This window comes from Falco biarmicus, chromosome 1 (genome assembly GCF_023638135.1).
Source record: "Falco biarmicus isolate bFalBia1 chromosome 1, bFalBia1.pri, whole genome shotgun sequence".
In the NCBI taxonomy this organism is placed as follows: Eukaryota; Metazoa; Chordata; class Aves; order Falconiformes; family Falconidae; genus Falco; species Falco biarmicus.
Window position 1 is genome coordinate 9,136,100 of NC_079288.1, and position 25,547 is coordinate 9,161,646.

The 25,547-nt window shown below is 51.8% G+C and overlaps 1 protein-coding gene across 2 annotated transcripts in view; it reads left to right on the forward strand.

Moving 5' to 3' along the window:
* The window catches only part of MAP2K4 (mitogen-activated protein kinase kinase 4), a 90,241-nt gene extending 73,009 nt beyond the window's left edge, over positions 1–17,232 (forward strand). For both annotated transcript variants that reach the window (XM_056329871.1, XM_056329877.1), the window contains exons 6-11: positions 402–453; positions 868–995; positions 10,571–10,648; positions 11,708–11,856; positions 15,115–15,160; positions 16,281–17,232. In XM_056329871.1, coding sequence (XP_056185846.1) covers positions 402–453; positions 868–995; positions 10,571–10,648; positions 11,708–11,856; positions 15,115–15,160; positions 16,281–16,394 — 567 coding nt within the window. In that variant the 3' untranslated portion in view covers positions 16,395–17,232. The remainder of the gene's footprint in view (positions 1–401; positions 454–867; positions 996–10,570; positions 10,649–11,707; positions 11,857–15,114; positions 15,161–16,280) is intronic.
* The last annotated feature ends 8,315 nt before the right edge of the window (positions 17,233–25,547 follow it).

The following is a 25,547-nucleotide window of genomic DNA, read 5'->3' on the forward strand; positions in this document are numbered from 1 at the left end:
GCAGCCTCTGCTGCTCCCCACGCTGTTGCCTCTCAGCCAGTGGAACGGGAACAGTTTTTACCTACTGAAAAAGTACAGCATAGGGCTTGAAATAAGTTTATACTCAAGATAATTAACATCAGAAATCTCTTGACTTCATGCCTTGGCTCCTCTCTCCCAGAGTGTGACCTTTCCAGGTTACAACAAGTGGTTTGTGTTTACTTAAGCATGTGGCCTCTCTTGTATCACCTGTTTGCAGGAAAGATGGGGAGAAAAATGCTTGTATTGCATGGCATATTACAGCACTGATACCTCAACATATTAAATTCCACCCCCTCCCCCCATTCTTGGAGCTCCAGAAGTTTAATAATCACAGGAATCTTGTGACATTTGCTTATTTTTAATCTGTTTTTATTTCCTAGACTGTGAAAGCACTAAACCACTTAAAAGAAAACTTGAAAATCATTCACAGAGGTGAGTTCGCGTCTTTTCTTCTTGCCTACAAAAATAATTGCAAGAATTTTAAGCGGCCTTTGCTTCAAGTTGAACTGTAATTAGCATGCCTACTACCGCGAGTGTGAGTACAGGTTTTGCACAAGTGTGTCTCCCGTGGCTGTTTTGTTATCCCCTTCCGTCCGTGCTTTTCCATAAAAGCATGATTTCAGGCTCATCGGGTGTCTTCCTCTGGGCACGTGGCATCTTTGGGGCTGGCTCCATCTCCTCTTGCTCCTGGTCAGGATCCTCAGGGGCGGCGAGTGCGGAGTGCCCCCCATGCCGCAGGGCGATGGCAATTGTGCGACGCTGCCGGTGTCGATTCTCTGCAGCTGCTGTTCTTGAAATTGAAACCTCTAGCCGTGACTTACTGGTTTAAATTTCTTTCCCTTGCAGACATCAAACCTTCCAATATTCTTCTGGACAGAAATGGAAATATTAAACTCTGTGACTTTGGCATTAGCGGACAGCTTGTGGACTCCATTGCCAAAACGCGGGATGCAGGGTGCCGGCCATACATGGCGGTGAGTAGGATGAGCTGGTGTGAGGATGAAACCGAGCTCTGGGTTGAGCGCTACCGCTGCCAGCGTCAGCAAAGATACCCAGGCTGTGGCAAAGTGACCAAATTCCCTGTTTTTTTTAGCTGGGTTCCTCTGCTGCCGCCAGTGCTGCAGCACCAGAGCGGGGAGCTTCGCTGTGCCTTCCAGCGGCGCCCGCTCACACTCCAAACCAAACAGCACACGGGGGCAGGCAGCACTGCCTGGCTGCGGGGTTTTCTTGGTCTGCAAGAAATCCATTTGCTACAGTAAGATTATGTCGCAGGAGTTAGCGCAGAGCAGAATTACAGTGATTTTTGCAAACCACTTTAATTCCAAAGTGTACAATAACTTAACTCCAGGAGAATGTGGTTCTGGAGAGCGGCAGTGGCAGAGCAGCTGCGTGGAAATCGCACACACTGAGCCGTGGCTCCTGGGAGTCTGTCCTGCTTGTGTGCTACCCTCCCCCTCCCAGGGAGAAAATCTGTGCTGGTGATCTTTTGAAGCTGTCTGAGGGTTTTAAACACTTCTGTGCAGCAGGTTGCTTTGAAAATGCATCTCTCGGTTTCACATGAGCCGATGGTACTTTGTGCAGGGAGCTGTGTGTCTGCTGCTGTCAATGTAACTTTAACTTCAGTGGCTGTATTTAACTGTCATTTCTTATCTTATGGCTCTGTATGCTGGAAAATACAGTTTTCTGAACTCTTATCTACCGCATAGGAATTCAAAAAAGAAAATCTTTCGCTTTTAAGGTACAGAGCCCGTCTCGTCTAGGTAACGGCTCTCAAATGGCTTTTATCCGACAGGCGGCACAACCTGTCTACCCCGATGCTGCTCTGTGCCAGCACAGAGTCTGAATCTTGGGGCACTGGACCTTTGCTTTTCACTGTCCTCATAGCAGAGCTCGTTACTCAGTAAGCTGGACAGAATAGTACAGATGAGATCCGTTACTGGAGACCAGTGCTCTGGTACAGCGAAATGTGTGCAAGCTCCTGACCTATGTAAGAAGGTGAAGCAGAGCAGTTTGTTTAAATAAAGACTTTGTGAGGCTGCAGAGAGGGCAGAGGCCTCTCTGCTCTGAGCACTTTTGGCAAGCACATGGAGCTCCCTGCAGGGAGGAGGATCGGCCAGAGCTGCCCAGTTTGTTGTGTTGGTGGGGCACAGGATGCTGAGGGCAGCAGCACAGGTGCCCCAGGAGGGGACAGGAGCCAGTTCAGTCTGAGCTAGAGTGATGCGAGGCTGGGTATTTGCATCTCGGCCTCCAGGCACTTCTGATAGCATCGCTCAGTGGGGATAGGAGTGTTGCTGACTCTTCCCTGTCCTCTTAGGTGTGTATCAGGGCTGTAAATAGGGCTCTTGAAAAATTGCTCTCTCCTTTCCCCCTCCCAAGTTCAGTGGGCTATAATTACAGGAATATTATACAGGAAAACTGCTTTTTCTGAGAACCGTGGGTAGATGGTTAGCTTTACTCAGGCTGTTTGGTTTAGTTATGATGTGACAGTTACTGGTATGTCAGTAAACAGTCGGACTGCTTCATTTCCCCTGGGACTTGGGTGGGTAAGTGCTTCTGATAGCCCCTTGGTTTTCTTCCCTGTCTGTGCATATGCACTCTGCTCTCTTTGCATCTCCATCACCAGCTCCACTCTGTTGGATTTTTAAGTGAGTGAAAGTGTTTCAGTTTGGTTTGTGTTTTTAAAAGCCTTGGCATGGTACACAGTTTGTGGGACAAGCCAGCAGCTGGCAAGCAGTGTGGGAGACGGCTGGCCTCTTCCTTTCTGCTCTTCGGACTCAGCGTCTCCTCTCCAAATACATGGGCATTTCCACGTTCTGGGAAGCCTGGGAAATGGGGAGATGTCCCCAGCATGCAGGCACATCTGCCAGCTCTTTCTCCAAGCCAGCAGAGGCTGATGGCTGTAGTGATGCTGTGATCAAACCTAAATATACCTGGGAAGGAGTCAGGCCAGTCACACTCCTTTCAGAAGGAAAATAATATTTATTTTTTTTAAGTGTAAAATAGGCAAAGGACATCAGCTGTGTTCAATCAGGGAGTTTCTGATAAGGGCTGTTTGGTGATGCTCCCTGACGATGAGAGCGTGTTGCTCTGTGAGACCCACATGGCCTGTGGCACTTGCAGTAATTCTTGTAGCATGAGCACTTGCCCGCTGAAGGAACCTGATAACACCGACTTCACTGGAGCTGGGTCCCTAAATAGCTGTTGATAACAATAACATTGGATGGTGGCCAGTTTGACTGGGAGCAATACGATTAGGCAGCAGGAGCCGTGTCCAGCTGCTAAGCAAATGCTGTGTGGTTTAACCAAAATTGTTAGAGCTGTCACAGAAAGCAGCGTATCGGCCTTGGAGCTGCCAGTGCTGGAGAAGTTGTTTTGCTTTTGGCTTTGAATTCCCCTGTGATTGTTATATTGAAGTAAAGGCGTACATGTTGGTGCCTTGAGTTCTCTGAAAGAAAGAGAGGAAGGACTGAGCCCCCGCGCTGCTGCAGGCTCCCCGAGGGCAGCTGGGTTCGTTTGCTGAGCCCTCCGGAGACCTGTGCCCTGTGCCAGCGCCAGCATTGTGGGTCTGCTCTAGGCGGGTTTAGCAGCCTGCAGCCAGCAGTGGGGGTGAGCTTGCTCCTGGCCAACACCTCATCCTCCCTGGCTGCTGCTCCCTGGTGATCCCTGCATTGCCTCTTGCTGCAGCAGGTGCTGCGGATTTGGGCAAGGGGGGAGGCTCTGTGCCACTCTGAAGCTGGTGATCTTTGTGGCATTACTGCTTTTTGCCTTCTTCATGCTCAAGTGAACCCAGTTTCTGTGTCAGAGAGGAGGGATGAGGCTGCTCGCCTGGCTTAGGCGGGGAGGACCTAGCCAGCATGAGAATGGATGTCCTGTCCTGCCCTCCTCCTTTGGGACTTCTCCAGGGGCAGAGTCTGATGGTGTCACACGCATCCTTGGTCCCTCAGGTCCTTTTCCCAGGTCGCCTGGGAGCTGCCTGCTGCAAGCTGTGCCTGTGCCCTGCGCCGCGTCGCCCACTGTCCCCTGGGCTGCCTGCTGGGGTCTGCCTGGAGCCTTGTTGAGATGAGGGGGTGCGTGGTGCTGGGGGGTGCAGAGCCACCTTGGTGCTAATGCATGACCCGTGTCCCAGCAGACACACTTGTGCTTGTCCCTGTGTGTGCATGAGGGGCAGCGCCAGAGCCGTGCCGCTGCTGGCTGGCACTCGGGGTGTGTTTCCAGCTCGTCATTTCTCCCTGGGGAATATGGGCAGTTGCTGCTGCCATCGGTACTCAGGGCCGGGTGGGGGCTCCGTCCCTGCACTCAGGTGGCTCATGCAGGATTCAGGCCATGAATGGAAAAAGGAGAAATTCCCCAGGCAGGTGACAGGGATGGCTCTGAGCCCTGCTCTCCTGGCCTCCCTGCGCACGTGGAGGGAGAGGCTGCAGGGATGCAGGAGCTCTCTGCATCCTTTACCCAAGCAGAGACACAGCAAGAGCCTCTGTTTCAGCTTCACTTTCCTGACCCAATGCACAGGTTTTCATTGGGCTCAGTCATTCATTTATCTGAACGGGCAGGCTGCTGGTTCGAATTCATGCAGCTAAAATCATCTTGGATGCTCCTGAATATTGCTGTGTGTTTAGACTTTTTTTTTTTTTTTCTTTTTTCTTTCTCCTTTTTTTCCTCTGAAACTTGGCACCCAGCCGTAATTTTTATGACTGAGAAAACAAATTTGGGAGGAGACAAGGAGACGTGTGGCACCATTCCCCTGCGAGCAGTGCAGACTGGATCCAGGCTCTGCCGCCCACGGCGTAGTAAATGCCAGGGGAGATGCCTGAGCTCTGAGTGCAGCCCTCCCTGCTCGCGTGCTGCTGCTGTCACCCACGGACTTCAGGGGTTTCGTCTGAGATGATAACCTCCGCTTACTCATTCACCGGCTAAAATAGTCTGTGAGGTTCACCCACCGTGGGACTTCTCCTGTCCAGACTTGGCTCCTTAACACCAGGTGGCACAGAGCCCACGCTGAGCAGCTCTGCTGCAGAGCGGAGCTCGTGTCCCTGCCTCCGTGCTTCCATCCCCATCGTGCCAGGGACACGGCAGGACGGTTCTTCTCCCCACCTGTCTGCACAGGCAGTTTATCTAAAATTGGGAACACGGGGCAGCAGCCTGTGTGAGCAGACTGTTTGTCCAGAAGTATCGCGGGCGGGCATGAGCCCTCCCTGAGCCTGTTTGGCTCTCGCAGGTGAGGCGGGGGGGATTCTTCAGGAGGACCCACAGGGATCTGCAGGGGGATTCTCCACCCCTGTGCTGAGCCTTTTCCTACCAAGCGTGGGAGAGCCCGGCTTGCCTGCTGCACACTCCGCACAGGCTGGGGGCTGCTGGAGCTGCTGGGCAGCCCCCCAGTCCCCCCCGACAGGTACCCAGTGCTGTCCGCGTGCAGCCGAGACCGGCCCCCACCTCCACTGCCCCCCCACCCTGCCACCCCCTCCCTGGCGTGCAGCCTGACCTGCGCACTGGAGCAGGCAGGGCGCCAGGGCCATGGCAGGAGCAGGGCACGACGCCTTGGTCAGGACCAGGTACTCCAGCATTCGTGGAGTGCAGAGGCTCCTATATTTCCATAATACTGGAAGGGTTGGGGTCAGACCCTTGGTGTAAGGTTCTGTGACAGAGCTACGTAGTGGGGCTGAAACAATACCTTACAGCCCCGCAGGACGCCGCATCTCCAGAGCTTGCTCTGTTAGTCTAACTCAGTTCCTGGAAGCAGCAGTGGAGATGGCACTGAGGGGATGCGTTGAGCTCTGGGTGCTGGAGGGTGGCCTTCCAAAGCAACACCAGAGAAGACCTCCAAAGTGCTGTATTAACGATCCCTCTTCAGGTGCTGGAGAATCTGCCGTAGGGCCTGTGAAGTTGTCCTCCTCATTAATTTTGCTGTGAATACTTTCTCTTTAATATGAGTAAGTCTTGTTTTAATGAATGGCTGTGAGCTTCTGTTCCTACTTTCTTTCCAGAATTAAGGAGTCCTTTGCTTGCCACAGCTTCTTTTCCCAGTAGGTGCTTTCTGACTCTGATGCAGTCATCTCCTAAGCTTTTCTTTGAGGAGATTAGGAACTGAGCAGCTTACGTTCTTAAGGCAGATTGGATTGTATTTTATGGCTGTGCTATAAACCCCCCATTTCTTAGCATCCTTTTACAAATGTAGACCCTGAAATTGAGCAAACTTCCAGTGTTTGTCTCACCTGTGGAGTATGTAATAAGAGCAGCAGTTCCTAGCACATCACTCCATCTACACACCTTTAATCGTGATGCTTCTCTGGGATTTCACGCTCTCCTGTCCTTTCCTAGGAGCCTGTCTCTCACCCCAGAGCGCTGCTTTTCCTGCCTGGTTGAATGAGTCAGCATCCAGCCAGAGCCCAGCTTACCGAACAGTCAAATCACTCTAGTTCTTCAGGAAGCCTTATTTATCACACTAGCCTATTTATCACATATATTTTTATAATATGCAGAACTTAGCACCACTAATTTTACATTTTCTTGGATATTATCAGCAGTGGGCCGTGGAAGGTCACCTTTGAGGTCCCATTACAAATCCTGTCTTTTCCACTCAATAGAGTCCTTTTAACAGCAGTTACACTCTGAACTCTATGAGTGAAGCCATTTACTAATGCAAATTATTGATGCTTCATTTAGTTGCAGTCTAGACAATGCACTGTACTAGTTCAAGTTTATTACAGCCACACATTTACCTTTTTTAACAAGAGGAGTAAGGTCATCGAGAACATGCTGTGCCAAGCCCGACAGGACCTCGTTGCCTTCATTAATGTTCCTGCCAATCTTTCTGTGCTTAGCAAGTATCCCCCATCCACCAGACCATGGCTTTCCTGTGAATCTCCCTGCTGTGGAGATCAAGGAATTCAGTTGCTGTTAGGAAAGCTGGCTGGGAGGGGATGGTAATCCCATGCGAACGAACGGAAGTCAGCGTCTCCACCTGGAAAATGCTGCTGGAGAAGTTTTTAAATGAATCATTCTTTCGGAGTAAATATGTAAAGGAAATAGGAGGGGAGGAAAGGCTATTCTGTAGAAACATGATCTCTGCTGATAATCTCTGTGCAGCTGCGGGCTGCTTGGCTGACCTGGGCGAGGGACAGGAAATCAAAGAACAGAGGGGATTTTGGAAGGAATGTCTGAATTCGTAAGTCTAAGCAAGGATGAATGTTTTGGCCGAGGTATTTTTTGACAATATTACTCTTATTTCCTACGTAGGTGTATAAGTGGTGCACACATGGAGACGGTGTTACTGCAGCTGTCCTAGGGGTGGTAGACTGAGGAGCAGGGGGAAACGGCAGGTCTGCCTGGCCAGCAAAGAAGGAAGAACTCACGTTCTCCACTTCCTTGTCATCTCTTCTACCCATCACGCTGTGTGTCCTTTGCTCTGCTGCACTGCACCCTGGCCAGGGAGCTGTGTCTCCTCCTGCGACCAGGGCAGGCTGCTGCATAGGATGCTGCACGACCTCTGTAGCAATTGGCACTGTGATACAGGCCCAGAGAAAACAAAGTGTTAATAGGTTTTTCATCAGTTACCCAGTACCGGAGAGGAGGGGTATAACCTTAGAAAAGACTTCACCAGCACAGTGTGACTGTGATGCCTCACTTGCTTATGTGAATGACTCATGTCTGTGCTCTTAGGCTGAGGCTTTTGCAGCACTGAGGTCACCTGTGAGCTCCTACGTGCCCAGGAGGAGATCTAGAAAGCTTATTAGGCTTTGTTGTACATAAAAATCGAGAACCATGTGAAATTAGGCACCTCACCTCTTCAGCAGCCAGTAGAAGAATTTGGTGTCACCAAAGGGAGATCGCTGTCCTCTAAGGGAGATCAGTGTCACCTAAAGGAGAGCCTCGGAAACTTTCTGTAGAGCAGAGCAGGAACACCAGCCAGGAGTGGATGGAAGGTCCCATCTGTCTGGAGCTCCATCACCTGCTGCAGGGCTGCATCTTGGGCACCAAGGTCTGCTTGAGAACCAGCACGGCACGTCCCCCGAGGACAGTCACCTCAGGAGCGGGACTGCCTCTTTTCTGGGAGGTGGTGGTCATGTCCACAGGGCTGGCAGTGAACATCTCCTGGAATGGTTAGTGGTCAGACTCCTCCTCAGCCTTACAGGACCTGACCTGCCAGCCCAGCCCTGTGGAGAACATAGGGAAGGGGCTCACAGGGATAAACATTTGGAGGTCTCAGCAAGCACACGGTATCCTCGCACTCTGGAGGAGGAGGAGGAGAGAGGAGAAGCAGGTCTGAGAGCCCAGTGTGTCAGTGTCTCCTTGCCTGTCCTGCTTTGTGCCCATCGCTTGTGTCCCAGCCTGGGCTGGGATGTGACACGCTGTCCATCGCTCTGTGCTCCAGCTGAGCGTGCGAGACACCTGTGCGGGGCAGAGCCCTGAAGGCAGAACAACTTGCTTTTCACCGTAGGAATATTCTTGAGAAATGCAGCAACGTGAGAAGTGAGTGACAACATTTTCCTTTACTGAACAGCAGAAGAATTTCCCAAACTAGTTAGTTATGCTCCTGAAGATGGTTTCCATTGCACAACCCTGCAGGCAGCTCTTCAGAGACATCGCTCCCCTTCTTGCTGTGGCTTTGGTTTCGAGTTGGCTCCAGGAGCTGAGGCGCTCGGGCACTGATGGCTGCTTCTCTGCGAGCACTTGTTGAACCCCTTGCAGGGCAAACAAGAAAACCACGGTAATGGGGTCACCACCGCAGGGGAGATGGCATTTTTGTCTCGAGTGTCCTGAAACAAATACATGTGGTGTTTTGGTTAACAGAGCAGCAGAATAGCGTGCTAGGGAGCTGCTGCTCTTGCGTGCAAGACTCGTATCTAGTTTGTGTCAAGAGCAGTGGAGGGCTGTTAACTCTGGCTGCCCCAGTTCGTAGCTCACTTGTGTGATTTGCAGCTGAACTTGACCCAGATGGTGCTGCAGCTGCAGATGTGTGGTGCTTTACATTGGTCTCACTGTTGACTAAAGCCAGGGAGATCCCTGGACTTGATTTCACATCTAAGTGAGAGAAGGTAGCCTCCAACAGAGGCAGGCAACTTGTGTCTAGCATCCGTCTGTTCCCGTGGTTGGAGCGGAGTGAGAGTTTGTATCATGTAGATTTTGTTCTACTTTTTGTCTTGCGGAAATCTTACTCTTTCTGGTTGTTCTTTGCTCCTTTTACTTTCTTTTAGTTTAGGGATGCATTGGCCTAAGTGGCAAATAACAGTTATGTACATTTTAATGCCATGTAGACAGTTTTGAATTTTCAGTGCATGTGGGATAAAATTCCCTGATCATATAACCAGTGAAAATCCAGATCTGAGCTTCAAGAATTGGGTGTTCCCAGAAATGCTGCTTTGCTCTTTAGCAACGTGAAACAGCTGAAGACTGCAGGGAGTTGAGTGTGCATGTGCCCCTGTGTCACACCCTGCCTAGCTGGGGTGTGGGGGACGGGGAGGGTCAGTGCTGCCCAATTCTGCTTGTGTTTCAGTCAAGGTGTGGATGCCTGGGTGGACACTGGAATAGCGAGAAGCCCTGTGGCAGCCTGCACTGTTCTTAGATGTGTTCATACCCTCCCTCTTCCCACTGGCAGCACACCCAGTGGTGGGTCCCAGCCATTCCCTTTCCTTGCTTGCATTTGGCATTAGAGGGACACCTGGCATGGGCTGGGCTTCGTCTGCAGCCCTCGTTCCAGGTGCCTGGAGTGTGACATGCTGAGTCGTCCTTCATTGGTGTTAATTATTCCCATGTCATCTACATGGAAAATTCCCAGGATTCTTTCTGCTCTGGATTTAGATGGGATTTATTTTGGTCCATCCTGCTTTCCCTTTAACTGTGCCACCAGTCTAGGGCCATGTCCCTGTTGCTCCGTCTGCGCTCTGCTGGGTGGTGGTAGCAGGCTGCCCCTGCACAGGTGCTTATAATTCACTGTGCTGCACGGAAAGCGAGTCCTTCTGCAGCCTGTGAACTGCTCTGCTTTGCTGTGGCACATCCCTATGGATGTGTGGCGTGGGCGTCCTGGCACTGGCAAGGCCAGCATCCCCAGAACTTCGTGTGGCCCTGTGCTGGCTGGTTCCTGGTGGTAGCTCCAGGTGTCGTGATGGATCTGCTGCTAAACCCCAGTTCCCCAGGGTGGTGGATGAGGGGATGTTTATTCTAGTTCTTATGATTCCCTAGGGATAACTTTGCTGTAAAAACAGAGAAAGCAAGACTTTGTGTTAAAGAGAGCCCCATGTGAAACAAAACTAAATAAGTAGACAGTAAAAATTATTCAAGTGGCTTGTACAAAAGGGGGGAAAAAAAGCATTGGACTGTGCTGAATTGCTGTCTCGGATCACCTTTTACGTTATACCTCCATAAAATCAGCGCTTGATTCCTTAAGATGTTTCTCTGCTGGGGCTGGATGTCTGCCCTAGCAACAAGTTTGCCTCCACAGCTGTGCCAGGCCCTGCCCGGCAGGATGAACTTAGGAGTTTTTTCAGTGTTTGCAGACGCTTCTCATTCCTTCCTGCATGGCATGGTGTTTGACTGGTCCTTCTTCCTGTTTCAGCCTGAAAGGATAGATCCCAGTGCATCCAGGCAAGGCTACGATGTCCGCTCAGACGTCTGGAGCTTGGGGATTACATTGGTGAGTGAGCGGGGTTTAAACCTTCTGCTGCGCGGTACGTCGCTGGCGGGCAGCCTTGCTGCGCTTCGCAGCGCGAGGCAGTCGGTTGGTGTCAGACACGTGCTTGAAGCAAAGCCCGGCTCTGCCACTGCGAAGCATTTGCATGTTGTGGTTGCAGCGGGCCCCTCCTGGCTCAGGAGCAGGACGGATCCCTTCCACGCAGATGGCTCTCCCGAACCCCTGAGGATATATTTAGCTGTAGCTGTGTTTTGCAGAGAAAGAGATGTGAGCAGGGAAGAGGTGTTGGATCGTAAATGAATTCTGTCTTCGAAATCTCAGATGAGAAGGGAGGGTGAGCGTGGCAGGGCAGAACAGAGCACCCAGCCTGTGTAAATAAGCGTCTCAGCCCTGGCATCTGGTGTACTTCAGCTGTGCAGAAGACTTCAGTTAATCCTGGATCCAGTTGCTGATTCCTCTCTGGCTTAGCCACAGCACTGCTGGGTGCACGCGGTGATAAATTGAAAAGACCTTCCCTTCCTGAGGCGGTGAAGTAGAAGAGAAAGCAGGAGCAATAAGGATGAACCAGTAGCTTCTGTCCTCCCCACTGGTGTTTTAAAATGCTCGTTGTCCTGTGAGGAGCAGGGAGTTGGACTCGATGATACTCACGGGTCCTTTCAGACTACAGATGTTCTGTGGTTGTGTGATTCTCATTCCCCATTTTCTCCAGTGGTTGTTGGGATGCCTGGGAAGGGGCTGGAGGATTTTACTCTCTTGCTTTTGAACACCTTGATGAGAGCATTGATTCATTTAATAGTCTCTGGAGGAGAAGATATTGTCAGCTTGAAAAGCACGGCATAGGCGGGTTAAATCTGGAGGTGCTCCTAACGTAGGCAGCAGAATTTACTACCGGGTGGGAATTCCTCACCTCTTCCCTGAACTGAGAGCTTCATACAGGGAATAGGATGAAGAATCTCATCTTCATCTTCCTTTTGGGGGGTTCAGGGTCCTCACAGATGTTTTCTTACCCTGGCTGAACGTACCTTGTGTAATCTGCCCCGTGCTGTTGCTGTCTCTCTGCAGTATGAGCTGGCCACAGGGCGATTCCCCTACCCCAAGTGGAACAGTGTGTTTGACCAGTTGACGCAAGTAGTAAAAGGAGACCCGCCGCAGCTGAGTAACTCAGAGGAAAGGGAGTTCTCCCCAAGTTTCATCAACTTCGTCAACTTGTGGTAAGTGTTTCCTACTGAAAGCACTTGGGGTTGGCTTCTTTTGTCATTGCTTAGGTATGTGGCAAGGGTCGTGCGCCAAGTGCTTCCACTTCCTAACTTACATTGGTGCAGGGACATGCAACTGGGGGCGAGAACCTTTTCTGTTTTGCTGGTTTGGAGGTGATGGGAGACTTGTTTGGGTGAGGGCTGAAGGACAGACCTTTGGGAACTGTTCTTCAGAGAAGAAATGAGGAGAAAATCTCTGGGAGGCTGTGCTCGGGAGAGGTGTGATAAGACCCACGGCAGGAGGTTTGCGTGACCAGGTAAGGGCCTGGCCTATGCATTCTGTCGGGCTGTCACATCCTTGGTGTGACAGCCTGGGGACAGACCTGATGTTTGCCTGTTCTTCTGCAGGCAGAAGCCTGAGGCACCTGACAGTATTGTCTCGGGGTGGGGCAGAGGATCTGCATTGGTCCTGCCTTTTGCCTGGCAGGACCAGGAGCCTTCCTGCCCATTTCTGCTCAGCACAGTGACTCTCAGGGCCTGCAGCGGTTGTTGGCTTCATGTCTTGTGTCAACTGTAGCTCAAGATCAAGACCAGAGACGGCTTTGTGTAGGGAAGGGCCTCTGCAGCATGGTCAGCTTTGGGTGCAGAGTGTGCAGTGGTTGTGCAGGAGGCTTTGGGCAGCCCATGTGCCTGTCACATGTGTGTGGTCCTGCTTAGGTTAAGGGCTGATTGTGAATTTTCTGATGAAGTATTTTTCTATCAAAATGTGAAAGGTGGTCAACATAGTTTTGTTAACCTAAAAAAAGCACATAGGAGATCCATCGGTGTGACCTGCGTTTGTCTTCTGGGACCTTCTGCCCTGGGCAGACTCAGGTGATGGACATTCCCAGCACAGGGGTATCCATCTCAAAGCTCTGTGACAAAGGAAGACTCAGCTCTAGGCAATTTTAACATTCAAGAGGTTTTGTTTCAGGATTTTCCATCTGCTGGTTTGGATTTTACTCTATTTCAGAATTACGGATTTTTCTGGAGGCCAAGTTTCATTTTCCAGCTGGCTGTAAGGCAGGCCTGGTTATTGTCTTTGGGCTGCACAGAACAGAGCATCAAACCGGTTTGCTACTCAAAAGAAGTTTCCATTTTTTAGTCAAAAATAGTATTTGGCTAGAAAGTCAGAGTTGCCTTCCCCGCATGCAGTACAAGCGATGGTTTGTTTCCCCTATGGTTCTCCATAGAGATGCTGTATTATTACGGAGTTTGCAAAGCCAGGAAGGAGCTTGCTGTCCTGCCCCGTAGGCACTGGTGAGTTTGGCTCCAGGTCACCCAGCTGAGAAGCCTGTGTGGCACCGCTGCTGAACAGCATCTTTGGCCCATGGGTCTGGTTTCCTGCCCATTGACTCCTCCCGGGGGTCGCTGCTCTGGAACAGCTACAATGCACAGGCCACAGGGCAGGTTTCACTCTAATTCTGGTTTTTGTTTCATCTGGTTTTGTAAGTAATCTGACTTCTGCCTGGAACATCTATGATGTCTTCATAGCAACACTGTAATAAGTATTTATTTTAATAACCTTTATTTAAGTGCAAACAGTAATCTTTGGTGTTACTAAGCAGGCAGGTGAGTCTCCAAAAGGCTGTGCTTTTGGGTGATGGCATAAATCTCTTGGGCATTACCCTACACGTGTGAATCTAATGATCTATTTTTGTGCATTCAAGAGTCAGGAGGAATGTTGAGAGTCCTGCAGTGTCGCTGCTTGCTCACTATGATAGATCAGTGCCAAAGGGATATTTTCAATAATGTTAAAAAGTTTCAGGGATTTTTCTTTCTTTTTTTTTTTTTTTTATTTCCTTTGGATCCCAACAGCGCTGTGAATGCCTGGGTGGAACATTTTTCCCCTTCAGCCCACCTCCCTGTGTTAGATGCTTATCTGAAGTCACACTCCTCCTGGAACTGCTTAGGAGTGATTCAGCTGGGTGCTCCAGAGTTTGCGGAGGATCCAGGCTCTGGCTTTTGGGAGCCTGGTGCTGGCGGCTGCGGAGCTGCCATCGCTTGCAGGTAGAGCCGTGGGCTCCTGAAGTCCAGCGTGCCTGCGGAAGGAGATCAGATGCTCCTGTGACAGGGTAAAACTCAGTCTGTGAGCTGAAGTTCTGACTAGTTAGTTGCCTTAAAGGTGTTGCGAGGAGCATATTTGAACCCCCAGACTTGCCGAGGTCAGAAAATGGATCGCTGTTGGGTAGCGAAAGCCTGAAGCAAGGATGTTTGTGCAGCAGCCATGGGATTTCCTTCCCTCTCTGCCCTTGCACAACTCTGCAGGCAGGTCACAGGACAGAGCAGTGCCGGGCGTGCAGCGTTAATTGCCCTCTGCTTCTCTAAATAATTTGAGGCTGCGCTATAGTAGTGCTGGAGGTTTAGAACGGTCCAGCCAGAGCCCGTGGGGATGGAAATGCAGCTGCTGGTAACTAGACTTAACTCCCCTCATTTGGAAAAGATGTTACAGCCGCCCTTCTCCTTCCCAGCGGTGCAGCTCTGGCTGCCGGCTCAGGGCTGGTGCTGCCCATGGCCGAGCTGGCGCGCAGCCCCTCTGCCTCTGGTCCCTGTTGCCCCCACAGTCCCCTGCTCTGGTCTTTGCTGCCATCTGCTGTGCCGTGTGCCAGGCGGCTGGGCTGCCAGAGTCCCTGCAGGAGGGGACACTTCCCAGCGGCCCCCCATGTCACCTCTTCTGTCCCATCCCAGCAGCTGCAGCCCGCTCAGCGCTGGACCTCGATGAGCCAGGAGGGCCGGGAGCCCGGACCTGGCCCCACAGGGCATTTTGGCTGCCTGCTGCAGCCTTGGCCCCTGCCCCTGCCTGCCGAGGTGATGGTGTGGTCCCTGTCCCCTCTGTCTGCGCCCTGGCAGGCAGTGCTGGTGCCCCTCTGCCCTGCTGCCCGAGGGGTGGGGAGGGGGCTGTGGCTGCTGCCCAGAACTTGCGACTGTGCTGCGGCCAGACCCAGCTCCATATGGGGGCTGCGGCAGCCGGGATGGCATTCTGCTGGCAGCTCCCTTGGGCTTGGTCCCCAGCAGGGTTCGTTGGTGGCCACATGTGCTGCTCAGCCGTGTGAGGAGGGAGGGGGGAGCCCGGTGGGACCCATCGCATGGATGGCTTTTCCGGGAAACAGAAGGTGGTGAGTCCCACCACGGCAGCAGTAGGTTCAACATTGTGTCCTGCAAAACTTTGCATCTGATGCCTGTAACAATTTCCCCAATCCCACCTTCTCCTAATTCTCTTTCTGCTTCCTTTAGCCTTACAAAGGACGAGTCCAAAAGGCCAAAGTATAAAGAGCTTCTGGTGAGTGCAAAGCGTGGCTGCCTGCACCGGCCGTCGTGGCTCTGCTGGTCACGCAGTGGGGGTGGGTCACGCGTCTGAGGTCGCTCCCTGTCACCCTGGGCCATCGGGCAGGGTGCTCAGCTCCACAGCCTGGGAAAGAGCATCACCTCCATGCCACTGTCTCTGGCCTGTGGCTGAAATCATCAGCATCTGTGCATGAACACAGGAGATGGGCGCCGGGGAAATGCCCTGTTGCAGTGTCGGGGCTCCCTGAAGCGGGCAGGCTGGGGCAGGAGCACGCTGGACGTGCCGTGGACATGCTGCCTTTGCTCAAGCACCTGGTACCGTGCAGGAGCCCTGTCAAATTGCTGGCTGGTGCTGTCACGTGTAAACACCTCCGACGCAGGTTGGACTGCTCGGGCAAAAGTGAGACCTGAAGGAGCCGGGCTCTGGGTGGGACAGCAGCAGAGTCTGTCTGTGCTGCGGGGCCCTAAAGGAGCAAACGCAGCGATGCTGCTGGGTGGGTTGGATAAGTCACCCCTGTCAACCAGGCACCTTCAAGGAGCTCTGGGCATCTGGAAGCCACCTCTCCAGCGGGGTGTGAAACCATGCCCTGGCTCCCTGCCGGCCGTGGTGTGATACAAATGGAGTTTGCCTGGTGTCCTGGCCCAGAGGGTCACTCTGCTTGTTACTTTCCAGCTCTGTGTTGGGTCTAGCCAGTACGGCCCACTGGGCAGAGCGGAGGGTCAGGGTTCGGGGTAACTGGGTCTGAGTCCCAAATCTCCTGTTCGACCTCCACAAGCCTGTCTCCCCATTGCTGACAAGGCTGCTGATGAAACCTCTTTTGAAAGTATTTTGGTACCTGTCCATGCTACAGAGGAGACACGCGTGCACCCTCGCTGCCTCCTGCCCAGCAGTTCCTGACACCCCTGGAGTCCTGTCCCACCTTTGTACTGCACGCTTAGGGTGCAGGTTCTCTGTATGTGCAAGCCATGGGCCAGGCTATGTCCTGTCCTACAGCCACTGCCAGCCCCTGTGCTCTTGCATCAGGCAAATCCATACGCTAAGCTTCTGTCTGGGGGAGCCAGCATGTGTCGGAAGGGTGAACGTAACCTTGTTGGTTTTTTTTATCTGATTCCAGAAACATCCCTTCATCCTGATGTATGAGGAACGCACAGTGGATGTTGCATGCTATGTTTGTAAAATCCTGGATCAAATGCCAGCAACTCCCAGCTCTCCAATGTACGTCGATTGATATTGCTGCTACATCAAACTCTAGAAAAAGGGCTGAGAGAAAACAAGCTGTAAAGAATTTTCATCACATATTGCAGTGTTTTTAATGCTCGCCCAGACACCATGTGCAATAATATTGGTGTTATTTCCATCCTGTCTGTATACTGTTGTCACATATAAAGTGCATCCCTGTAATACCTGATCACACAGTGTTAGTGTTGGTCAAAGAGAGACCTCATCTTGCTCTTTTGTGGACATATTCATGAAATGTGGAAATAAGTACATTTATTTGTTGACCGTGATTGGATAGCACCTAAAATTCATTTCTAGACTCAAAACTTGGAGACTTCTCAGCAGCTACTGGAAAGATTTTTCTCTCAAACTCTTCCAATTGTTGTTTCAAGTAATAATAAAAAGCAAACAAACAAAAGTTAGGCGTTGTCTGTCTGAACATTAAGAGACTTTGCCTGGAGGGAGAAGAATTTGCTTAACCAACGAGATGCTTTGCCTTCTGGAGCTAGAAAGGCAAAGGAGAATTTTATTCTTCACAAAGTGCAATAGATTTACTGCTATGGAATTCTGTTGCTTTACAGTCGCAGTGTACTTTCTGGGGACAGTGTGCTCAGCTGAACTTCCTGTTAAAGAGAGATCATGTTAAATATAGTGAATATGTCTTTACCAAAAATACGTTGCATTGAAAGAGGCTAACATTAAACTATTCAGAGATGGGACATAATGTATTCTTTCTCCTTTTACCAAGCCAGCCACTCTTCACTCTTAACTAGGTGTCCTGTAAATTGTTACCTGGTAAGATAAGACCTTTGACCTGAAGAATTATTAAACTACTCGATTGAATTTAACCTGCTTGTGACCTGATTTATAGCTGCAGTGCTCACCACCAGCTGGCTTTGCTTTGACTTCGACAAGTGCTGTTCACAAAGTCTGCAGCTGTTTTAATGAGCCGCAAGTGAATGTCTGTAATTTCTAGCCTTTCTCATTATTTCTCATGTTCTTCACTGTCCCCAGCCCTGATGCTCACGCCTTTTCACTGACCCCGAGACCAGCCTGGCAGCGCTGCCGCCTCCCAGCCCAGCGTCCCTCACAGGACCAAACCTTGGTTTCCTTCTGGCCGCTGTGGGCAGGGTGGTGGGGACGTGCCCCACCGTGCTGGGCTCCATGCCCACCCCGCCGCTGCAAACGGCTGCTCTGCTTCGCTTGCTGGAGATTCTGGCCACCACCTTCTGGGTGTACTTCACCGCTTTTGTGCCCCTCTGTAGCTCTTGTTACTGCACCCTAGAGTGAACCTCACTGAGATGCTTTGGTGCACGTAGAGGTGAGGTGGAGATGAGGGAGCGTCTAATGAATTGTGGGCTTTTAGCTGACCCAGCAAAGCCAGGCAAGCTGTTGCCTTTTGGCCCATTGCTCAGCGAAAAAGCGCATCAGCCTTTTTTTTTTTCTTTTTTGAATTGGCATATTTTTCGAAGATTACATTTTCCTGAAAACATTTTTTTTTTCCAAAACAGTGCTGTTTTCAGGCATTTAGTAGCATACCAGGGATAAAATGGAGGCTGCAGGGTCTCCAGTTTCCATTTTGAGTTGTCTAGTTCAGGCACTTGGTAGGACTTCATCAATGTTAGAGCAGCCTGCTGTCAAAGCTCTGGCAAAACTGGACCCAGGATGCAGAGGGCTAGAGACGCAATGGGAGTGAAACCACAGCGGTACTGGCAGGATTCCCAAGGAAGGGCTTCCCACGTCAAACCAATACTACCAAGCGCAAACTGGGCTGCTGCGGGAGCACTGGAGACCAGCACATCCCTGCCCCAGCTGCTCGGTTGGGAAAGGAGACCCGAGGCCGTGCTCGTGTGGACACCTGGCATTTCTCCGGCCACGGAGGTGATGCCCTCGCATAAGGCTGGCAGCACCGTGCATTTCCCGCTTGGCTGTCGGAGCTGGTCCCTCTGGCACCAAGGCTGATGGCGATGTGATCCTTGGGGTGCAGCGTGCCCAGCCGGGCAGGGAGGTGCTGTCCTGCCCCTCCTGGATTACATCCCTCCAGGGCTGCTCATCAGGCAAGGCATCACTAAAGTCTTCCCAGAACGGACGAGGCAGAGCTTTCTGAAGTAACTAGTCATTCCCAACAGCTCTGATTAATCACGTGGAAGGATCGGCCCAACAAGATACGTGGTGTTATCTAAAGCGGTAATGCTCTCCCCAGCCCCACAGCCTTGGAAAAGGCGGCTTTTCTCAGGCTGGGCACATCCCCACAGCTGCAGTTCCTCACGGAGCCTTCAGCCGCCCGTAACGGGGCCTCGGGGTGCGGGGGCTTGCAGGGTGCTGGCTGGGGGATGCAGAGATGGATCCAGCAGAGTTGGGTGCATGCAGAGGTGCTCTGCCTCTGCCCCCACCTTGCAGATGCTTAAGTCCGGTTCACATCTCCCCAGTGACAGGGAGACCAAAAACCTTTCTGAGGGCTGACGCCGAGATGGATCCTCCCCCCAAAACCCGTTTCCCCCCCCAGCACAAGCGACTGTCTTGCTCTGCTCCTTGGGAACGGCTGGGCTCTGTCCTCTGGTGCCAACCCTGTCCGGAGCTCCTCTTCAGCAGCGCGACCAGTTTGCTTTTGATGTGGGAAATGGAAACATGAAGCTTTGAGCTGCCAGTGACAAAGTCAGGGCTGAGGTGCTGTGGCGTGTGTGGCTGTACAGAAGGGCAGGTTTAGCGTATTAAGCATAGCTTATTATAAACTATTAAGGGTGCACCATTTATTACAATGTATCTTTATTAAGAAAAAAAAAGGTGTATAGTGTTCAGAAGCTGTGAAAATAGTGTAAGAACTGTACATTGTGAACTCTGGTTATTTTTTTTTTTCCTTGTACCATAGAAAAATGTATAAAGTTTATCAAAAAGCTGATGTGCAGGGATGTTGCCTTATTGTCTGTAAAATGGAGCTCAGGAACATAACTGCTTCAAAGAGCTTCAGAATATTTTATCCGGTATCCTGGTTTGACTTCCTCCTCTATTTAAAATATTATACATGGATCAGAGTGTTTATGTAATAGTTCTATCCTTTTGCCTGCAGGTCAGTTGTAATAAAACTAGGATGCAACTGTGACCTTGTTATTTTCATTTTGTAAGGTCAGACAGGAATGGGAAGATTCATTAAAAGCCGTTGTAATACCTGGCTCCCAGGCCCCTCCTCCAGGTGGAGGCAGCTGTGCAGGAGAAAAGCAGCCTTCAAAACTGCTTATGTAAACTAAAAAAAAAAAAAAACAAAAACCCAACAACAACAAAAAAACAAAAAGAAAGAAACAAACTTGTAGGGAGACCTGGATATATTTTCTTTCTCTGGAAGACTGCTGAGCTCTCTGTGCTCTTGGGATGCCTCTCAGGTGAGCCCTGCTTGCTGCACAGGGAGGTTCTGGTGGCTCAGGACACCTCGGCCCTGCGAGGAGGGCAGGTGGCTGTGCCCACACTCCGGGAAAAGGGCAGCTGACGCTCACAGCCTTGCAGGCTGCTTTATTCTTGCCAGAGCAGTCAATATCTGCAAAGTCCAGATGATGTGTGAGTACCAAGTCCTGGGTGATTCCTACTGCCAAGGTTCCTAGTGCTGGGAGAAGTGTCCCTCCTGCCTGGAAGCCATGGAGGGCTTGGAGACTGTCCAGGCAAGTAGGCAGGACCCCAGTATCCCCACTGGGAAAGAAGACGGTGTCAGAGGAGAGGGCCTGGCCATGAGTGCCTGTAGTGCTGGAACTGGCTTCATGGACCCCCCCAGGAGTGCCCAGCTCGGTGCGGGGTGAGCCCGAGAGCGCTGGCAGGCGTAACCGATCATACTGCAGCTCCGGAGCAGAAGTACTTACCAGCGGGTGGAGTAACCTGGCATTGGCTTTTGCAGTGTCTCTTCACTTGGAGGGTGACAATTTTATCAAGGGAAGGCAGATAAGGGAGCTGAAGAAAGTCTGGCTGCATAAGGATACACAGTGTGAAAGGTTAGCAGTGGCTGAAGTCTGTCAGGTGGCAGAAATTCAGCATTTCGACCAGACTGAGCCTTTTTCTGGAGGTTTCTTGTTGCAGCACAATACTTTGGACATTTTTGGATCACCAGTGGTCCTCACTCTTCAGCCAGAATCCAGGATCCCTGATTTGATGATTTCCCAGTAGAGGACAAATTCCAACCACACACCAGACCCTCCCTGCTGGGCAGATGCTGGAGGACCCAGCTCCCCACCTCAGCTCCTTTCTCCATGAATCAGAGCTGCTCTGGGATTCTGTTCCTTTTGCACTGCGACCTGCCTTCACATCCTGCGGTTTGTTCTTGAGGAAGCTGTCACAGCTGAGGGAGCTGAAAGGAGCTGGTGGCTGGATGCGAGTCCACCTGCACGTCCCATCCTGGGTATTCCCGTCTCTGCGGGAGGGAGAGGATCCCTCTCATCTCTTTTCCCCTGTGACTGTGCGGCATGCAGAAGAGCTGCATTTGCTGACATTTCAGTTCCTCTCTGTTGAACTCATGTTCAGTTTTTCCCCCGTGCCTGTTTTGACTTCACTGCCTTTGCTGAGGACCCCCGTTGTCACTGTTGAAGGTGGTACAGAAAACCTCTGACCCACATCCCAGATGGCACGAGTGTCCCATACCTGCACAGTGCCACTGTGGCTGCTTCTTTGAGCCCTTGGACAATTCCAGCATTCCTTGCTTGAGTGATGTATGATGGCTTTCTCCAGCCCTGGGGCTGGGAGTCCTCCCTGTGGGCATCATGACCAGGTCCGTATGGCTCGACTGGGGTGGTTGAGCTATCCTCCGGGTGGGCTTTCCTTGTGCCCAGTGGTCCAGGCTGGCACCTCATCCCAATTCCTCACACCTTTATGCCCACTTGATGGCTGAGGTGTTTCCCAGATCTTCACCAAGTATTACATAACATCCAAAAAACCATGCTGTGCTCTGATTATTATGTGCCTGTGGAACTCCAGGACCAGCTGTGAGGTCTGGATGAGTTCAAGCACATCCCTGCCTGGACCCAAGCAGTACGAACACAGCCGTGCACCACCACCTATTCCTGCCGGAGCACGCTGAGTTGTGTGGTCTGTATTTCCACTGGAGCTCTGCTTGGCTTCCCCCAGCCTTCATCCCAGCCTCTTGGCTCCTTTGGTGCCCGGGTGAGGATAAATGCAGTGCTCAGCCCTGGTTAATGCCGTAGGTGCTGCTTAGAAAAAAAAGCGCCAGTTTCACTTTGGTTCCCGATACAGATCCCAGGCGTGGTCATTACTTTGAACATGATGAGGCCCGGGGGAGAGGAGGAGCGGCTGCTCTGATGAGTAAGAAAGGAAAGCAGCTCTTGAATTTTTCCATTATGTTTAAGGCAGTGAAAATGCTTGGATGAAGCGCAGGCTCCCTCTTCTGGATACACACAGTGCCCCTTTGTGTTGGGAATAAAACAGCAGAGCAGGCTGGCTGGCTGGCCCTCGGGGCGTCTGCCACACAGTGTGTGACCGAGAGCCGTGACCTCGGCGTAAATCCCAGGTGGAAGGGCTGGGCAGGCCCTACTGCCACGAGAAAGCAGCATCTCCGGACGTGGGATGTCCCTCTGCAGGTGGAGCTGTGCTAGCAGTCCCAAAAGCACGTGCGGGCATGGAGGGTGCGAGGACTGGAGGGGTTTGGTGTGTCCGGAAGGGCCATCTGCTCACGCTAGAGAAGACGTGCTTGCAGGGTGGTGGGGGGTGAAGTGGATGGTGTCTGTGTGGGTGTGTGGGTGTCCATGCGTGTGCTTGAGTGGCTGCAGCCCTCAGAGCTGCGCCGAAAGCCATCAGAGAAGGTGCTTTGTGTGAGCCTACCTGCCTGTGTCAGACACCAGGGACTTGCTCAGGCTCCTTGGCCCTGGTGTCCCACTGTCCTGCCCAGGGCACTGCTGCTCTGTCCCTTCTTTTCCCAGATTTGGTCCATGCTTGACATGTCAGCCACCTCAGCTAGAAGGACAAGAAGAAAAGGAGGGGCAGCAAACTGTGTGTGCCTCATTTCCTTCTGTGCCTCTGGGAAGAAAGTTTCCTCTAGTGGCTGACCATGGGGGCAGTTCCCTCCCTCGGCCAGACAGGAGCACAGCCTGCTGGGTAGACCTGGCGGCAATCCCGCGTGCGCTCAGTCAGGTTATTCGGAGAGGAGAGGGGAGAGCCCGCCTGGTGTTCCAAGGAAAGCAGGTTCCTCAGCAGATTCAGAACGGGCTGAGAACCCACCTGCTAACCACTAACAGTTTCTGATGGACTGATGACAGGTGATTTGCCTTAGGCTGCTGCAGGTTTTGGAGAAGATAAGAAGAGGGAGCTTCATTACCAGGCCCACCAGGTATTTGCAGAACTGGTTTAAAAGCCATCCAGTTTGTGACCACCTCTAATCCCACTGACTCAGGTGGCATGCTGAATCTCAGTGCTTCCCCAGAAACATGACCTGGGAGTGCTGCTCCATGTGATCAAGTGCGTGCACCCTGGCCAGCTGAAGATACTTTAAGAGGAAAAAAAAAAAAACCAAAACATGGAAAACATGCAGTGGGTGCATGGTGAGAAGCTGTAGCTCGATCTTCTGCATAGTGCAGACCACAGCCGTTCTCCTGGTTCCCAGTGACAGGAGCCTGTGTTTCTTTCTCTTTTTTTTTTTTCCCTCTGCACCTGGGTTTGAGCTAGAAAAGCAGGAGGGAAGCAGGTAAGGAAAGAGGACAGAAAGATTCAGATCCTGGGATTCCACCTCACAGTGATTTCCTGAAGATGTTTGAATCTGACCTCAGTTTTGAGAGGTCGGTGGAAAAACCATCTTGAAATCCAGGCAACTCCTACTGCCTGCAGGAAAGCCAGTGCAACTGAAGCCACCTTTTTGATGAGATCACTGCCACCAACGTGTGATCGGTAGGGGCACTTCCAGCGAGGGGTGGGCAGAGCCAGGTCTTCACATGGTGCTGACTGAGGTTGGCACCAGGAAGCGGGGTTACTGGAATGGGAGAGGTTCAGGCATCCCTGGAGAACTTGTTTTCTTACCTGACAATCGCTGTAGGAAGGAGATGCTCTGTGGCCTCTCCTGAGGTCCCATGCTTTTGTAGCTTTGAAGCCCAGGAAACGTGGTGCTGCTGCTTGTACGAGGCCACAGCCTTGTGCTAGGTTAGCAAAAGGGGTCTCGGGGCTTATCAGGCCTGTCTGAACTAGTCCCAGCCTCCCTGGAGCTTTGCTTTTAGGCTGTTGAGATATAACAGCAATTATCTAATGACAAGATGAGCATTACTTGCTTTGTTTTAGCTCTTCTAGGATTGTATGATGTCCCACATCGCTTTGTATACATTTTGTAACTAGTGGCAAGTAATACCAAGTAGTTCCTCTGGGTATAGATACCTGTCTACGCCTCTATAGTAGAAGGCACTGTAGAGGACTACAGGCAGCGGATGACAGCAGGGGCCTGAAGGAACAGGCACAGGGTGATGCCAGAGGCCCCAGGGCTATAAACACCTCATCGGTGGCCAGTCACCAGTCATCAGAGGAATGTAATTTGGGGGGTAGCGTAAAACCAGCCTTAAACAAAGAGAACAAAGAACAAGCCTCTGACATATGTAAATGACACCAAGTACTGTAAATTCAGGTGTGCTGTGGAGTTAGGTGCCAAGGAAGAATGAGCATGTTTGCAAAGGTGTAAAAATTACCCCGGTTTTCTACAGCGGATTGTAGAGTGAGGAGGAAAGACCCAGCCACACCTGTGCCTTGGCTCTGGCAAAGCCTGAGGCTGCCGATGGCCATGGCACCCCGCACCCTCCTCCAGGCTGAAGCCCCAGAGAGGCAGCAAAGGGTGAGCAGAGCCCCCAGGAAAGGGGGTAGCACCAGGGGGTCTGTCAGCATTGATTTTAATTGTACCTAACACCAACGATTAGTGTCATTGTAGCTGGATTCAAACTAGTTTTTTTGGTTCAAGTCTTAAGACATTAATGAAGCGAACCATAAATTCATGGATTTGTAGAAAAGCATGTTTCCTTTGGCATACAACAAGACTTGTGTAAGAAATTGATAGGAATACATGGAGCTTAGTCCCTGACTTGCGTGCAATGAGTTGGTATAAGTTTGAAGGTGGGAGTGCTGTGATTAAAAAAAAAAATAAAATAAAAATAAAAAGGTATTGCTAGGAAGGCCATCTTGTCCTCCTGTTGGTAAGCCAAGATGTGCAGATGACAGCTTCGGTGATCTCAACCCCCCCCCCGCCCCGGCCATACAGCTGTATCATTGCCAGTGCTCCAGGGTGAACAAGTGTCTGGGCTTTAAAATAAGCCATCAGCTACGCTGAAGCCTCCTGAGAACCTCAGCGCATCCTGCACAGCCGTAAGTCCTTCCTTGTGGCTTACTTTTAGGTGTTGCAGGTATGGGGGTGACAGCATGTCAAGGGGTGCAGGGGGGTCCATGCATGGGCAGGGATTGGCCCTGATCCCCCCCCCGCCTCCCCCAAGTGAGTTTGTGTGAAAGGGGGGTAGAGGCTTTGGGGGAACTGGCCGGGGATGAGAAGAGGGGTCTGGATGGGTGCCAGAGAGGGTCCTGTGCTGATAAGCAGGTACGAGGGCTACACACACTGGTGGGGGGAGCGGCGGGGGCTCTGCGCGGGTGCCAGGGCTGCCGGTGCGCAGGACGAGAGGGCTGGGCTGTGGGCTGCTGGGCTGTGGGCTGCTGTGGGCACCGAGGTGGCACTGGGGAGCAGCGAGGGGTGCTGGTGTGCTGTCAGTGACAGGGTGACGGAAGGCGCTGGTAGCTGTGGTGCTGGGCTCTGGGTTCCCCCCACGCTGAAGGAGTCTGTGATGGGCACATGGAAGCTCCTGCCCCCACCGCCTCCTCACCCCACACCCTAGGGTGGAGGGTATCCCCGCTGAGCCCAGAAGGGCTGAGAAACAGATGTTTCCCCACGAGACTGGGGAGGGAAACGGTGCCTAAAATCCCTTGGGACTTGGGCAGGGTGCCAACCACCGCCTTTGAGAGGGACACTGGCCCCTCTAAGGAGCTGGGGTTTGCAGAACAAAGCAAAACCAGAGCTGACAGAAGAAGAAGCCTTCAGAAACAGGAGACTTTGGCTAGCTTGATTAGAAATCTTCTGGGAGGAACTTGTTGCTGTGAAAGAAATGCTTCTGCTCTTGCAGGACTGTAGCTGTCCCAGGGCACAGAGCTGATCGCGACAGGC